Source organism: Oncorhynchus mykiss, chromosome 9 (genome assembly GCF_013265735.2).
Source record: "Oncorhynchus mykiss isolate Arlee chromosome 9, USDA_OmykA_1.1, whole genome shotgun sequence".
NCBI lineage: Eukaryota > Metazoa > Chordata > Actinopteri > Salmoniformes > Salmonidae > Oncorhynchus > Oncorhynchus mykiss.
The window spans coordinates 30,368,096-30,385,641 of record NC_048573.1 but is presented as its reverse complement, the minus strand read 5'-3'; the positions used below and the strand labels follow the sequence as shown (position 1 = coordinate 30,385,641).

The window sequence follows — 17,546 nt, the reverse complement described above, 5'->3', positions numbered from 1 at the left end:
TCAATTAGAGCATTATTTATTCTGCAGTTATTGTATTGCTATTTATCACGAATAGTATATTTTGATTACAATTATTATGTCTCATACTTTAACTAAATTCAATCTCTTAGCTTCCAAAATGTAAGTAGGTATATCTAGCCGTCCGATAACACATTCTGACTGAATGGCTTGTCCTGCACTTTGTGAAAACCCAGAGTGCATGTTGGAAAACGATCTTGGTTCCGTTCCAAACATGTGAAAGCAAAGAGAAATAGGACCACAAAACAGGTGAAGTGAACCGGCGAAAGAGTTGAGTCCTCCATTCAAAGGCAAGGGCAGTGTGACTATAAAGAGAACTGAGTTCTTTTGCTTCCACCCCAGAGTTCACTTTAAAGAGGACGGAGATCGGTTCTTCTAAAGAAGACGATATGTGAAAACACCCTAAAGGTGATTGATTTCTACTCTTTTGAAAAAGGTCTTGCCTTTCGAAAGACCTCGCCTTCACAATATTCTTCCAGGTCAGGTAGCCAGAAGCAGTCCATTCAAAGCCATTGAAATACATGAGGTATAATACCACTTAAGTCACATCTTATTTAGTGTTATGTACAGGGTCACCCAACCAGTAGTCAAACAACTGGTCAGACAGAATCCAACACATTCAGTATTGAGTAGGGACTAGTGTTCTCCCTCTTGCTCATTCTCACTTTCTCTCCCTCCTTACTTCCTTCTTCATCTGTTCTCCATGCATGCCTAGCTGTCAGGTAACCCTAATCTGCAGATTAGTCACTGGCCTAAAACTAATGTATTTAAATCACCCCACTCAAATTATTCAGGAATTTGCTGGCCAGTGCAATTTCAGGAGTATTTTATCTCTCACTCTCTCTCCATCTCTCCCAATACCCCCCCTTCCAGTCTCACTGTAAAGCACATACACAAAATGCCTGGTGTGGTCTTGCCGTCCATAACAAAGTAAATTAAGCCATCCGAGACAAATGTGATCAAATTAGCATCAGTCGACACGGCAGTAAACACACAGCACCACAGGCAACCCCCTGTACTAAACATAAAGCAGTGATGAACCAACCAGCTGATCTCATTCTGCACCATCTTCATCTTCTCACACCACCAGCTCTTTTCCCTGTGCTGTGCGTATACTTAATGATTCACAGGCAAACAGATGCTGCTTGGTTAATGTTATGTTAGTTGCATGATGATTTCCTTTTAGTGGCTATACTCTACAAAGAATGTAATCCATTCATATGTTGTTCAACCGATTCATGCCAAATGTTTTACCTGTACAATTCACAAACTCCCATATGGGTGAACACATACCGAACACAGAACATTTTATGCCTACTTCCTTATTTCTTTACAGTGTATCATAACTTAGATGATCCACATGGGATTCAAATATAGAAGATAAACAAAACCGTTCTACAACTATTAGTCGAGCCATTTGCATCATATAACGGCTACGATACCAACAGTGGCCAATGTTTTCTCTCCGGTCCAGCCTCGAGTCAGTCATTCGACCCGTTTCAGCATCCACGGGGGAGTCAACCTGACCAAACATGATAAACCTCGAACAGTACCTCTTATCAAGTAATTACCTTATTGAGTGCAACTGGTGACTGCCTCCCTCAACCTGTTTGACACAGATAGAATCAGAAGCAACTAAATGGAAGGTTACAGAAACGTACTGAAGTTTACAGAGCGGGGTAAACATACAGTAGGTAGACGATTTGCAATGGTTCACATAGATATAGGCTGCAGACTATTTACAAACACGCTAGGTTAGTAGACGGCAATAATAAAGATTCACAAAGGGGGCGGCAAAACAGATTAGGACAAGTGTGGCATCTCAAAGGTGTTTAGGCAACTACAATAGCTTCCGTTTTTAAAGAAATTAGCCTCCAGGCAAATGGAGGTTTTTCCATACTGGTTTTGTGATCTCGGCGGACCGACAGTGCGAAAGTGCCTGTTACATCATGTGTGTTTGGCTGGCGAACACATACTTAATGACCCCTATTTGCATGCTGATATTATTTGTTTGAGATGCTGTGGCGAGAAGGGAACATGGGGTCCCTATGTAAATAAGGTAAGCTGGAGCTTGACAAGTTGGAGGGGATGGGAAGGGAAGGAAGGGGGAGGATAGGAGCAACACTGTGCAAGTGGAATGAGGTGAGGGAGGGGAGGGCGGTGAGGGCAATGGGGCAATGTCCAGTCATGCTCGCTGAACCAACCCTAGCCTGAGGCGAGGCAGCCTCAGCTGACCCACTGTACTGAGATGTATGAATGCCCTGAAGCAGAGGGATAGGATTGCAACCTGCCTCAGTTCTCGATTGTTTAGAAAAGATAAGACAAGGATCCACCTGGACAGAGGATAACATTATTTCAAATGCCCCACTTAAAAAAGGCATGGTGAGTTACTTTAAGAGTAAACATTGTTTCTTTGGATAGAACAGGTGAGCTATCGAAGGAATTATATTTAATATCTTAGCTTAGCCAATAATTTAGTAACACTTTATTTGGACAGTCCACCTGTAGATGCTCTACAGCAGGGGTCTCCAACCTTTTGTAACATGAGAGCTACTTTAAAAAAAATGTAACATGTCGCGAGCCACTCATTTTTTTTAGCTTTCAAATAGGCATATTTTTTTATCTTCTCCCTCACCCCTGCAACTCTTACCCGGATCCTTCGTGTACAAGAAAAGGTAGTGCACTAGGTTTTCTGTCAATATTTCTGGTAAAATAATGGTTAATAAACAACTCTAAGAGGGGCCCTATAAAACCTAATTATCTTTTATATTTTCCCAAATTATGTTTTCTCATTTTTGTTTTCCTGGTTTAAAACTCTAAAAATGACAATTGTTCTGGTTTTGTACACCAGCTTCAAAGAGCTGAAAATAACATATTTTTCTTGTTTTGTCACATAAACCTAAACTAAACTATTTTAATTTTAGCAACCATGAAATGGCAGAGCAATTTTTGCATATTGCACCTTTAAATGTGCATCTAGGGAGTGAGGAATGTGCAGACGAATGTGCCAGTCTAGCAATGCTGCTACTGCTCATTTCATAGACAAGTTTGCAAATAAATTATAGATACAAATAAAATACTTACCCATGATATACTTCTGCCAGGTAAGCCTACTTTGCAGTTAAAATTTAATTGAGAAGGTTTTGGGGAAAGTCAACCCACAAGACGGTTATCACATCAACTGGATACACCAGGAGTGAGAGACAAACGAACGCACCACACAGACAGAGAGATGCAAAAATGCTGGAAATAATTGGCAGATATTGTGTAAGGTTTGGCTTTTTAAGCCAATAGTGGCTAACCAGCGGTGTGATAATGTCAATGTTGCATTGATAAGGTAGTAGCTGGGAGCTTGCGGTGTCTGAAAGAGATTTGTTTATGACAGTTTGTGGTGGAACAAGTGAAAATTGCATGTACTTTCAGAATTGTTTGGCAAGCTACTCATAGGTGGACTGCTAGCTACTGGTAGCTCGTGATCGACCTGTTGGAAACCCCTGCTCTACAGACTATCAGTAACATTTGAACTAACTATCTACTAACCCTAACCCTAACCCTAGACCTAACCCTAACCTTAACCCTTATTGTAATCCTTAACTTAACCCTTAACCTATAACCCTAGCCATAACCCTTACCTTAATCTTTACCCTAACCCTAATCCCTTATTCTAAGCCTAACCCTAACCTTAGCAAGCAGATGCTCATCAACAGATAGTTTGTTGATAGTATGACCATTTGTAGAGCATCTACAAATGGAAAATACGGACAATTCCAAATCAAATCAACCAATAATTTAGCTTTAGGCGGTACTTGAGAGTATGACGATTATCAACTAAAACACTATTTAACACAGGGATTTAGCTACGGAAACATAACACAGTAGGGATACAATGGAAGAAAGAGAGAGACAAAAAAACACAAGCTTGAATCCAATAAGTGTGGAGTTCCAGGAAGGACTGAAATGTCAGGTACATCACCCTACTGTTCTAACTCAATGGCTGCTCAGTGACACGCTGGCGTCTCACTCTGTGCTCCCCTGACTTAATGACTGCTTAAATGTCTGATGACAACCTGCTAAACTTCACTGGTTGCCTGGTTACCTGCTTGGAGCCCAAGCCGGCTGCGGCATGTGCGGTGGTTATTGTTATATTAGGTAGGCGAAGGATGAGGTGGAAGGAGACCTAGAAGGAACCTGATACTGCAGTAGAGACTCATAATCAATATGATAGTGAAGCTGCCCCCCCCCCCCAAAAAAAAACTCTCCTGTGGAAAATTTGAGACCACTCTGTGTACCTCAAACAGGGCTCTCTTTCTTGTGTCTGTCTCTATTTCTGGGAGGAGAGTGAGCAAAGGAGAGTGTGAGAAGTGGAGCGAGAGAGATCCATAAAGAGGAGAAAGTAGAGGGAAAGATGGATAGAGAGAGAGAGAGAGAGAGAGATAGTCGGTGTATGTGTGTGAGTGAGAGAGAGAGAGATTTGCTAATCCCATCAAAAGGTCTCAACCTCAATGAGCCTTAAATATCGTAGATTGCAATGCATTTTGGATTTCCTGCCACTGTTAATTCAATAACAAAGGTTAAATCTGATATGTTTTGAATAGCAATTTCCATATCTAATGTGATCAATTTGACATTGCGGATTACCCTGTCTCCAGCAGTCGCAATACAATGTGATCTACTGTGCAATTCTCTACAATCAGACATGAAACCTTATCCCTAATCCAACCTCCCACCGGCCTCTGCATGCAAATCCATAGCAACAACGGAGTCGGACAAGAAGCCATGTTTAATTCGATAGAAATAGAATCTATTCATTTCTATTTCTATGTATAATTCCATCCCCAGCACCTCATACTTATTATGGGTTTCATTACACATTATGTCCTCAACCAAAGGGGGGTGCTTACCAGCGTGTTTTAGCTGTGGTGGCCCTGTGGTGGCTCTCAGGAGACTGTAAGTGCAGCCGTTCAATCGAAGTATCAACAGGGAATGTTTGACAAGGCATGTATGGGAATGTAATAACACGTCATAGAATGCTATATACTGTATCTCTGGTGCCTAATGGGTACATGGGGCTACAGTTGCCGCTGCTTCTGACAATATTCATTAAACCATAGAGGGCAACACTTCTACATTAGCCACTTCTACAGGAACCGTTGAGGAGAATCGAGAAAAAGTAGCTCTGCATGTTTAAAAAGAGGTAATTGCACATTATGGTGGCGGGGACAGCCTTTGCAAACACTCAACACTCAATGCTCGACACCCCTGTGTGTTTTCGGGTCTGTGTCTGAATCTTCGAATGAATTGACTTGTCTATAAAAAAAAAAAACGCTGTAGCGAGCATTCACATGAAAAAGTAAATAAATAATTATGGAAAAGTGCAGCAGCACAGCTAGCGACATACACAATACATGGCTCTGCCGCAGCAAATAGAGTGTCCTGTTAATTATGGATGGGACATTCGTAAGCAACAGCAGTCCTCACACAAAACACTGAATACAGCGCATTAGAAGCTGTTAGAGACAGTAGAGGGAGGGAGATTGAGAAATTAAAGAGGAAATAGCAGAAGGGAAAGGGATATAGCGTAGAGTAAGGGAGAGAAGATTAATAAAGAAAGAGACTGCAAGAAAAAAGACAGGCGAGGAAAAGAGCAAAAAGAAATTGAGAGCAACGATTTTGAGGAGAGGGGCAGAAATTGGTGTGGTGGTGAGATAGAGGAGAGTGAAAGATAGGGTGGGAGAGGAGGCGGCTTTGAAGAAAGGAAAAGATGCAGGGGTGGATAGAGAGAGAGAGAGAGAGAGAGAGAGAGAGAGAGAGAGAGAGAAGAGCAAGGGGGGACACAAGATGAGGGGGGGAACAAGAAAGAGAGAGAGAAATCAGCCCAATCTACTGTGCTGAACAGCACTCAGGAATGCAAGAGGAGTTTGCTGCTTACAACACGCAAGAGAACAATCAATAATGCATTACATTGCCATAGAAAACACATGAAACAATAGGGTAAGTGTTATTTTCCAGGTAAATGCAGATGAAAAGGAACCGACTTCATCATGTATTAACCTTGATTCGCACCACCTGGCTTTCTCATAGATTAGTTTTTTTTTAAGAACCATAATGATATGAATTTATTAATTCACACTTCCCTAGAATATGAAGTTCCCTGTCATGCGTGCAGCCATGAATGATTGCATAAAGAGTCGATGAGAGGAGTGAGGAAGATGGGAAACAGAGGAAGGGATGGCCGGAGGGAGAATGTGTAAGAGATGGGTGTCATAAGGAAATAAAGAGGGTATAGTGATATGAAGGAGAGAGAGAGAAAGAGGGAAGAGAGAGAAATGGATGGATGAAGAGATACATGAGAGTAGCCTACAGAAGGGATGGAGAGAGCGAAAGACAGAACATGTCTGAGACAGAACATGAGAGCGAAAGAGAGAGAGAAAGAGAGAGAAAGAGCAGGAGGGAGAGGTTTAGGTAAGCCTGATTTCACTGCTGGGTCAGTGAATTGATACAGACACATCAGGGCACAGGAATGGTGTGACCTCCTGCCCAGATGTTCCTAGTCAAGCTGAAATCCAGTAAAACACGGCACCCTCGGTTAGCATTCCTTTAGAAGGCCACTCCTGTATTTCATTTTCACAATGTCTTACTTGTTTTTCTTCCTAAAAGGAAGAAAAAGGCTGCCTTGTTACAAAGAGGGCGGGGAGTTATTGACCTAGCAGAAGTGTATCCTAGCTACTTAGCCACACTGTGATAGAATAACTGCAAACCAGACCCTTATGCAAACTGTCTACAACACTCAAAACACATACATGCACAGGTCAGCAAAAGTGACACCACAGTCAAACTAAACCGCCTCACAATACTAGAGAGAGCAAAAGAGCTGGATATGCTTAGGCGAGTGAAAATGAAATCCTGGCATAGGCTACGCATGTCCTCATTTCCTTTTCAATATTACATGGTGAATGGCACTCCAAACCCAAACAGATCAATACAGCTAACTTGACACATATTAGCACCATAAAAGCAACATGACTACTGAGACTAGCCCTGTCAGGAGGTATTACGCAGGAGATAACACTAAGAGAGGGAGAAACATGACACATTTGAAAACAGAAAGAACAAGAAGAAGAAAAAAATGACATATATATATATATATATAAATATATATATATATATATATATTGAGTCAATGTATTCTTACCTGTTTGTTGTACTTGTTGATGGTTTGACTGCTATACTCAGAGCAGTGGTCAGATCCAAGGGAAATGTTATCTCCGGTGCCAACGAAGGTGTTGGCAGGGGGCAGGTCCTGAACAGCCTGATGCTTTTTCCCCGCCGTGGGTGACTGGGGGTGGAGCTGGACCGTGGGCAGTGGCGAGCTGGACTTGTAGTGCCGGGCCAGATCCGGGCTCCCGGGCCCTCCGTTAACAGACCGGTATCGGCCCATCCCAGGGCTGTCCGACAGCTTCTCGTTGACACCATCGTAGCGCTGGCCGTTGGGCTTGGAGGCCTCAATGGTAACGATGCTGCTGTACAGTGGCTGTTTGGACTTCTTATTCTTCTTGTCCTTCTTAGGCTTTTTGCCCTTGTCATGCTGCTGAGGGGTGAAGAAGTCCTCGTGGTCCTTCTTGCCTGCCTCATAGCCATTCTTGTTCTTGGGGCGGCAGTAACGGGCCATGACGACGATGAGGATGATGAGAATGACTGTCATGATGCCCGAGACCACCCCGATGACGATGCTCAGCCGCTGCTTACCCAGGTCGTAGTTGGGGTCACCAGCGATGTTGGTATTGAGCGGCGTACCCAGGCTCTTGGCCACCTGGGCCTCTACGATGGTGGAGTTGGAGAGGGTCTCATTGACATAGACATGCACAAGGGTAGTGGTGCTCTGGGAGGGCTGCCCGCTGTCGTTCACCTGAACCACGAGTCGATGGAGGCCATAGTGTTTCTGCTCCAGCTTCCCCACCAGGGAGATGACCCCGCTGCCTCCGTCAATATCAAACAGTTTGAAGGGGTTTCCACCGATGATGCTGTAGTTCAGGTCAGCGTTGATCCCTGTGTCCGTATCAGTGGCTATGACGGTTCGTACTACAGTCCTGACGTTGCTGGAGGGGGGCAGGAGAGTGTAAGTGCTGTTGATGGGGAAGGTGACGGTTGGCGGGTTGTCGTTCTCGTCCATCACAAAAAGTGACACGGTGGCTGTGGCGGATCTGGGTGGGTCTCCACCGTCCACAGCCTTGACCCTAAACGTGTATGAAGTCTTCTGCTCGCGGTCAAATGACATGGTGGAGAAAATGGTTCCTGTGTCATTCTCAATGGAGAAGATATCCTCCTCTTCCTCGATGAAGAGGCTCATTTCAGCGTTCTGGCCCTTGTCAGCGTCAATGACGGTCACCATGCCAACAGGGCTGTTGGGTGTTAGGTTCTCTTTGACGTAGAAGGTGAACACGTCCTGCATGAACTTTGGCTCATTGTCGTTCTTATCTGCCACCAGGACCACCACAGTGGCTGACCCCTGAAGTATGGGCATGCCCTTATCTTTAGCTATCACTTTGAACTCATACCTCTCTGTTTGCTCCCTGTCCAGAATGGTGTTTACTCTGATGTCACCACTGTCTGCATCAATGGAGAATATCCCATTTACAGAGGAGACGAGGGAGTAGGCGATTTCTGCATTCTTGCCACTGTCAGCATCGATTGCCTGCACTGTGGTCACCCTCTCGCCTGGGGCATTGTTTTCCAGAAAGGACACCTCCACCACGTTCTGGCTAAAGATGGGTGGGTTGTCGTTGAAGTCTCCCACCTTCACGATAAGCGAGTTATTACTGGCCAGGCTAGGGCTTCCTGAGTCCACAGCCACGATGACCACGTTGTACTCCTGTGTGGCCTCATAGTCCAGCGGGGCTGATGTATGGAGAAAGTATTTCTTCTTATTCATCTCACCCTCAATCTCACTGGCCGGTTTGAGCTGGAAGGGCACGTCACCCACCACAGTGCAGGTCACGATGCCGTTCTCGCCCTGGTCGCGGTCTGACACCTGGACTAAAGCTATAGGCGTGTCCACCACTACATCCTCTGCCACATTGGCCACACCATCTTTCAAGAAAATGCGTCCGATCTTACGAATCTCGATAGCAGGCACGTTGTCGTTCTCATCTTTGATGTTGAGGACCACGGTTGCCTTGTCCATTTTGGGTGGCTGACCTCGATCCCTTGCCATTACCGTGAAGCGCAGCTGGCTCACCTCCTCGCGGTCAATACGATGGAGCACGCTAAGCCACCCCGAGCCCTCGTCCAGCCTCAGCAGCCTACGCACTGACTCTGTGGCCGCACCAAATACGTACTCAATCTGACCGTTCACCCCAACGTCTGCGTCAGCTGCTTTCAGCTGCAGGATGGGGGCACCAGGGGAGCTGTTCTCTGGCAGGTCAGCCTCATACACAGCCTTCTCAAAGCGGGGGCTGTTGTCATTCACATCAGTGATCATCACCCTCAGGATGGCCTGGGAGGAGCGTGGGGGGTCGCCCCCATCCCTAACACGCAGGGTGAGCTCATAAGAGTCCCTCTGCTCCCTGTCCAGCGCTCCTTTAATGATGAGCTGCGGCTGTTTTTCCCCATCAGTTGTGTCAGCAACTTGCAGTTCAAAGACGCTGCTCCTGGCTGCCCCCTCATCAAATCTCCTGCTGTCCACTCCGCGTCCCCCTGAGTTCGAACCCAGGCGCCTGGAGCTCTCCCCGCTGTCCTGAATAAGCTCATATCTCTCAATTCCGTTCCTGCCAAAATCTCTGTCGGTGGCAGTGGGCAGGAGATAGAGAGTGCCAATCGGTCTGTTCTCTTCCACTGACAGTGTCAGAACAGGAGAGGGGAAAGACGGGGTGTTGTCATTTATGTCTAAAATAATGACTTTCCCCTCGAACAGGTCAACCCAGCTCTGAGCCGGTCCAATTACTGACACTTCAAAATCTATGAAACATTCGTTTTCATCAAATATCATTTGGCACTGCTGTAATTTTTCACGGTCTATCCGCCGTTCATTAGTGGTCAGCTCACCTGTTATATTATCTATTTTGAAAAAATCAGAGCCGGACTCGAGGGTAAACGTAACCTCACCAGACCCGGCGACGATTCCGAGGTCTTTGGCTACGTTCCCTACCCTGACATCGGCGGGTCCCTCCTCAGCCAAGCGATATCGCAACACTTGCTTGGCATCGGGCTGATTCAGCAGCTGCAGGAGGAGTATACTGTAGCATATATAGTCCACTGCGCCAGTAGTCCTCATTGTTCCCCGCAATGTCTTAACTGGATTATAAAGCCTTGAATCGAATGAGGATGACGTTTACTTGCTGCTATTGTTTTTGTTAAACATAATTTTCCTTCTCGGTTAATTTGAAGTCCTTCGTTTCAGGATGTGTAAGACTTCATACTCCGGACGCACTCCAACACCGCTTCAACTGCAGTGAATGAGAGCAAGTGCACCCGCTATACTTTTCTTCATTTTTTTTGTGGGTGGGGTGGGGGGGATTATCCTCACCCCTTTTTTCCAGCAACGAATAAATGTTTCTTTAACAGTCCGTTCAGTCTGGTTATATCCTATGTCATGAATTCATAACGATTCCGAATATCTTATCATGCCTGTAAAGAGAAAATGTCCAAGATGTTATCTTATTTTATTTTAATGTTGAATCAGTCCGAGTTTATTCAGTTAGACAAAAAAACACATCTCCCAGATTGATATAGAAGCGATGTAAATGGTCAAGATTCATTAGACGGTATTTCCAACAGATTAATTGGCAATGAAATTGCCCGCACAGATTCCCAAATTGTGATGATACAGTTAGGCTACTTTACAGAGCCACTCGTCTTCTTACCTTGAAACAGCGTATAAGCAACACATTATGTGTCCAGCAGCCTATCCAAGCAGCATCCGTGCACTCTGATTTCTTCTCTACATTCACTCACTTATAACAAGCAGCCCGTAAGTAGTTAACGTTAGTTCTCACAGTCGCAAGCAATACGGATAGAGTACAAAAAAACTGATAGTGAGGGAATAAAAAAAAATGAAACAAACAAGGACAATTGTAATTCCCGATGTAGATATTGGAAAATGTCGGTGAATTATTACGTGAGAATCCTCCTTCTTTCCCGCATTCTCAATCCAAGCGCCCACTCAACACATGCATGTACGCAGCGTGCGTTTGCAGCACCTATCTGCTGGACTGTGAGAGCGATTCACAATTGTGTCTCGCGCGCTCTCTCCACCTCTCCAGTTTCGTTCCCCAGCGCACGTAACTAGGGCTGAATTTGTTTGGTAGGTTTCTAGAGGGTAGGCCTATTTGTTAAAAGGAGAGGGAGGGAGAGAGACGATAGGTTTTTTGTTTCTTGTTAATAAGGGGATGATTTAACCAAATGTGACTCAGTACCACATGAAGAAAATGCAATTGCAATGCATCACACACTACCCATTCGAATGGTCTTTGTCAGGGTGGGGGAATAGTGAGATGGCTTAGAAAAGATACACTCTATCGTGAACCATTTTACGAGGATGCCGCTTCATTAATTCAATGTGTAAATTGCGTTATGGCTTAGCCTATAATGCGCCAATAGAAAAGATTGGACTGCCGCATTTTACATGGTGGTGTTTTGTTTATTACACAGTCATAAGATGTCTGTAGCCAGTAGACCGTGCTATGAAGACGGTGCTATGCAGGCCGTAATATATATTTCTCACTAAAGTTGAGATAGTTGCCGCTCATTTTCGAGTGATGGCTTGACTATTCCAACACGCCGGTTCCATTTTCGCTTGTATTTGTTGTCAAACTTTTACGCATGTAGGCTATGATAGCCTACAGTTCTATATCCAAGTAATATATTTAACCGATGACTCTCCATCGTCCAGTCATTATGTAGCCTAATTCTACATAATTATTTGTTGGTTCAGTAGATTATTATGACCAAACGGAGAGATATAGGCCCCTACGTGTTGGATTCTGAGCGCAGCGCTGAGGTTTCTATCTGTGGTTACTGATACAAATGTGTGTGGTCGCCTGTGGCTTTGTTCTCTCCGGAGCAGCGAGCTCAGTGTTACCTTGCCCCTTATTATTTCCATGAATGCAGCCTAGACACCTCCGTGGATGGGCTAGTCGGAGCGTGCGACACTTGGACACTGCGCAACCCACCCAGAACTATCCCTGGCAGAGATGTGTGATGCTGCAGTGTGGGGCTATAGCCCATGGTGGGCAATTAAACTCAGAACATTGGAATGTATAAACAAGTCTAGATCTAAACACCTTCCCTGACAAAAAATATATTGATGCCAAAGCGGAATAATTTACATTAATCGAACGCTAAAATACGTGAGTGCACGCGTGCATGTGAGGTCGTCCTCCCGTAAAGGTTTCCCCTCTCTCCCACTTAACATAGAGACCCGTAGCCATCTGTGCTGTGCGGTGAAGGTATGGCATCGCAATAAAAGAAAAGGAGAAAGGCTGCGGCTGTATTTTTGAGGCTCCTCTGAATTCCAGCAGTGGCCAGTTCTTTGCTCTCTATCGCCCTCTGTCTTTGACTAATATTTATAATTACAATATTCTCTTCAGCTAATGTACGTACAGTGATGTGTATTTTGGGATACTTTTTGGATGGACATTTCGGTTGTGTATATTAACATGCTTATTGGACTGACCAACATATATTTTTATTTAGATATACAGTACCAGTCAAAAGTTTGGACACACCTACTCATTCAAGCATTTTTCTTTATTTTGACTATTTTCTACATTGTATAATAATAATGACAATAAAGACATCAAAACTATGAAATCACACGTATGGAATCATGTAGTAACCAAAAAAGTGTTAAACTAATCAAAATATATTTTATGTTTGAGATTCTTCAAAGTAGCCACCCTTTGCCTTGATGACAGCTTTGCACACTCTTGGCATTCTCTCAACCAGCTTCACCTGGAATGCATTTCAATTAACAGGTGTGCCTTGTAAAATGTTATTTTGTCAAATAGATTTTCTTCTTAATGCATTTGAGCCAATCAGTTGTGTTGTAACAAGGTAGGGGTGGTATACAGAAGATAGCCCTATTTGGCAAAAGACCATATCCATATTATGGCAAGAACAGTTCATCATTACTTTAAGACATGAAGGTCAGTCAATATGGAAAATATCAAGAACTTTGAACGTTTTTTCAAGTGCAGTCGCGAAAACCATCAAGCACTATGAAGAAACTGGCTCTCATGAGGACCTCCACAGGAAAGGAAGACCCAGAGATACCTCTGCTGCAGAGGATAAGTTAATTATAGTTAACTGCACCTCAGATTGCAGCCCAAATAAATGCTTCACAGAGTTCAAGTAACAGACACATCTCAACATCAACTGTTCAGAGGAGACTGCGTGAAACAGGCCTTCATGGTCAAATTATTGCAAAGAAACCACTACTAAAGGACACCAATAATAATAAGATACTTTATTGGGCCAAGAAACACGAGCAATTGACATCAGACCAGTGGAAATCGGTCCTGTGGTCTGATGAGTCCAAATTTGCGATTTTTGGTTCTAACCGCTGTGAGACTCAGAGTAGGTGAACGGATGATCTCCGCATGTGTGGTTCCCACCGTGAAGCATGGAGGAGGAGGTGTGATGGAGTTGTTTTGCTGGTGACAATGTCAGTGATTTATTTAGAATTCAAGGCACACTCAACCAGCATGGCTACTACTGTCACGACGTCCACCGAAGGTGGCTCCTCTCCCTGTTCGGGCAGTGCTCGGCGATCGTCGTCGCCGATCTACTAGCTGCCACCGATCCATTTTTCCTTTTCGTTTAGGTCTGTCTGTTTTTGTTATCACCTGTGTCTGATTTGTTAATTTCGGTGGGTTTATTAACCTCCGCTGCCTGCTAGCCTTTGTGTGAGATTATTTTGCTGTGTTAGCTCTGTTAGGGGTGCGTGTTTGCGCCACGTTTTTTTTACCCCTCACAGTCGTTGTTCCGTTGGTACTGTATTAGGAGTAGAGGTTTCTCCTCCGTGTGTTTCGTGATTTTCTCCGCCTATTGTTGGTGGGTTGGGACTTATAATAAACAACTGTGCCAACTGGAATTCCTTGCTCTCCTGCTCCTGACTCCTGCACCTTCCTCTTCTTAGGAGGCACCTAACAACTACAGAATTCTGCAGCGATACGCCATCCCATCTGGTTTGCTCTTAGTGGGATAATAATTTGTTTTTCAACATGACAATGACCCAAAACACCTCCAGGCTGTGTAAGGGCTATTTGACCAAGAAGGAGAGTGATGGAGTCTAATGACCTGGCCTCCACAATCACTCGACCTCAACCCAATTGATATGGTTTGGGATGAGTTGGACCGCAGAGTGAAGGAAAAGCAGCCAACAAGTGATTAGCATATGTGGGAACTCCTTCAAGACTGTTGGAAAAGCATTCCTCATGAAGCTGGTTGAGAGAATGCCAAGAGTATGCAAAACTGTAATTAAGGCAAAGGGTGGCTACTTTGAAGAATCTAAAATCTAACATATATTTTGATTTGTTTAACACTTTTTTGGTTACTACATGATTCCATATGTTATTGCATTGTTTTGATGTCTTCACTAATATTCTACAATGGAGAAATCTGTCACGCCCTGATCTGTTTCACCTGTCTTTGTGATTGTCTCCCTCCCTCCAGGTGTCGCCCACCTTCCTCCTTATCCCTGTGTATATATACTTGTGCTCTCTGTTTGTCTGTTGCCAGTTCGTCTTGTTTGTCAAGCTTACCAGCGTTTGTCCTGTCAGCGCCTGGTTTTTCTCAGCCTCGCTTTTTCTCGGCCTCCTGGTTTTGACCCTCACCTGTCCCATCTCTGTACCCACCTGCCTGACCACTCTGCCTGACCCTAAGCCTGACTGCCGACCTGTACCCTTGCCCCTTCTCTGGATTATTGACCCATGCCTGTTTTGACCTGTCTCTTGCCTGCCCCTTGGACTATTAAACCATTGTTTAGTCTACGTGTCTGGATCTGGGTCTTACCTTGATTCCTGATAGTTTCCAAACTTTTGACTGGTACTGTATGTAGGCCTAGTGGTAATTTTTCTCAGCCAATGCCAGGCACAATGTTTTGTAAAATGAATGCAGGTGATGATTACAAATGCATTCATTATTTTTGCATAATAATGCAAAAAAAATGAAAGCATTTCTATCATTTCACAATGTAAAAATATGCCCATATATGCCCTTTCTCCAAAACTGTATAAGATAGTGTAGAACAACAATTTCCATCTTATAGAGTGAGTCAGTGGGTGAAATGGTGAGGTGAACACTTGTATAACAAACATATTATATTAATGGGATTAATATATTGCCTATACTATTTCGGGATTCATTACATCAGCTTTTCTCCTCTGGTTCTCTATAGGGACATAGAGTAATTGATTACATAGATATGACATAATCGTCAACCATCAGTGAACATGAAATTGTCATGAAATCAGCCTTTTAACAGGAAACATGTACAAGTTATTTTATTTCAATTAACCAGAAGCAACATTGACTCCCAAACGTAATGCCCATGACTCAAACTATGCCATAAATCCATAAGAGGATAAACCAACGAAAAGCTACACACTTACATCCATCTCCTCTCAAAAAATGTCCCATAACGTCTGCTCATTACCTCTATAGGAGGTATGTGTTACTGCAAAATACATATTTCTGTTAAATAATAAATGTACCAAGTTGCTTTGAAGTGAGGCACTGGTTCCTCTGATCCCACCGGAATCTGTATGCATGCTGCTGTTGCTGAGTGATGCTAAGCTAAGGCAGTGGCACCAGGTGTTGGGACTTTACCTAGGCTAACTCACTCAATTAATTATGGAGCCGACATTGCAGTGTGCTAAGTGCCTGCAAGAGAAGAAATCTTCCTCCATTTACATATTTGTGGCACCAAGCATAGACCTTCATCAATCAGTTTCAACTCTGATTCGTCAACGAGGGGATGTGTAGTGTGTAGTTTCACTCTCTGTGTCCCCCCCCCCCTTCAGGTACAATATTCAACACCCCACAGTTGAATGTTGTTCCCAAATCGATGCAGTTAAAATGTGTTGGAAGTGCTACAAGTGTGTAAAACTAGCAGAGAGGTGTTTCAAAGCTGACTTTCTTTGTCAGTAATACAGAAGGACATGTTGTCCATTTCATTTTTATCGCATAACTCTAAATACATCTTTAAACACAAAATGCTTCCCACCTCTCCATCCCACCTCTCTATCCTGTTCATACACACCTCAGAGCAGCAGTCAACCATGATAGCATCAGTGTGGTGTAGCAGTGTAAGGCCTCTTTTACCATCAGCTATCGACAACAGTGCACTCACAGAGGTCTAAAGCTAAAGAAAGTATGCAGGGACAAAGGGACAAAGTATCATTCCTCTATGTGTGTGCTGTGTGTGAGAAGGAAATTGTGTTCTAATGTGTGTGTGTGTGTGTGTGTGTGTGTGTGTGTGTGTAATCCCCACGTGTGTACTGTATGTGCATGCATATATGTGTCTGCTCTACTTTGGTCTATTAGTCAGTGCATAGCTGAAGCATGACCATGTTGGCCCTGGGAAAAACACAACAGGCCAGCATGAAGGTGTAAAAGCCCTCTGAAGCAGCTAGCCCACTGTCAGGTAACTCTTTGTAGTGTAGCCTGAAAGCTAAACTGTCATGGCATTTCTGTCTATGGAAGGAGAGGGAAGAGTAAACTAGCAGTGACTCAACACAGAGCTCCAAAGCAGCTCTTCTGTAGAGCCAAGGCTTCTCTCTCCAACTCCAACTCTCCCTCAAGCTAGGGCTATTTTGGGACTGTTGACGCCTTGTTTCACCCACCGCCCCTGTGTTTTCACAGAACTGTTGAAGATATCACTTGACAATATGTCTTGCATTCAACTGAGTTTCTGATCGTATGCTGTCTTATTGTTATAATGGTCAGTGGATGTGGTTAGATTAGATAGATACTGTAGATACTTTGAGACTGAATTAAATTATTCCAACCACAATAAATTAAATAACAGACACATCCGGGATGTTCGCAGGACGTATGCAGAGCATGCTATTCTGATCTTCTGAAATAGACTAAATTAGACCTGTCTAAAATAAATAATGAATTTATTGTGATGGTGTAGGCTATATTACATGGATTTATTTGACTTTTAAAAATGTACTGTAGATGTTCCAACGGTCTGCACGTGTCCTTTTCCAATTCTGAGGCGCATATTGAAGATATTGGAAGAACTGTCCACATTTACTTTTCGTCACCCAACAAGATGAGCAGGCCTAACGAACAGAAAAAGCACTAGCCTATGTCAGCCTATGTCAATCTACTATCCCCCATAGTACAAAAGTTGACCTATTATATTCTGTGCGTGAAAAAAATATTGCAAACCTAGTCCGGGACAGTTGGATGCGATAGATCCCAAATTAATACAACCACTCAAATTAAATCAAATTTATTTATATAGCCCTTCGTACATCAGCTGATATCTCAAAGTGCTGTACAGAAACCCAGCCTAAAAC

At 43.8% G+C, this 17,546-nt stretch overlaps 1 protein-coding gene across 4 annotated transcripts in view; it reads right to left on the bottom strand.

The window, feature by feature from the left end:
• The window catches only part of LOC110531892 (protocadherin-7), a 223,977-nt gene extending 212,706 nt beyond the window's left edge, over nt 1–11,271 (bottom strand). For 2 of the 4 annotated variants that reach the window (XM_021615372.2, XM_021615374.2), the window contains exons 1-2: nt 10,878–11,271; nt 7,211–10,641 (exon numbers count right to left, since the gene is read on the bottom strand). In XM_021615372.2, coding sequence (XP_021471047.1) covers nt 7,211–10,288 — 3,078 coding nt within the window. In that variant the 5' untranslated portion in view covers nt 10,289–10,641; nt 10,878–11,271. The remainder of the gene's footprint in view (nt 1–7,210; nt 10,642–10,877) is intronic. The other 2 variants (XM_021615371.2, XM_021615373.2) reach the window with 1 other exon arrangement.
• Between the last annotated feature and the right edge of the window lie 6,275 nt (nt 11,272–17,546).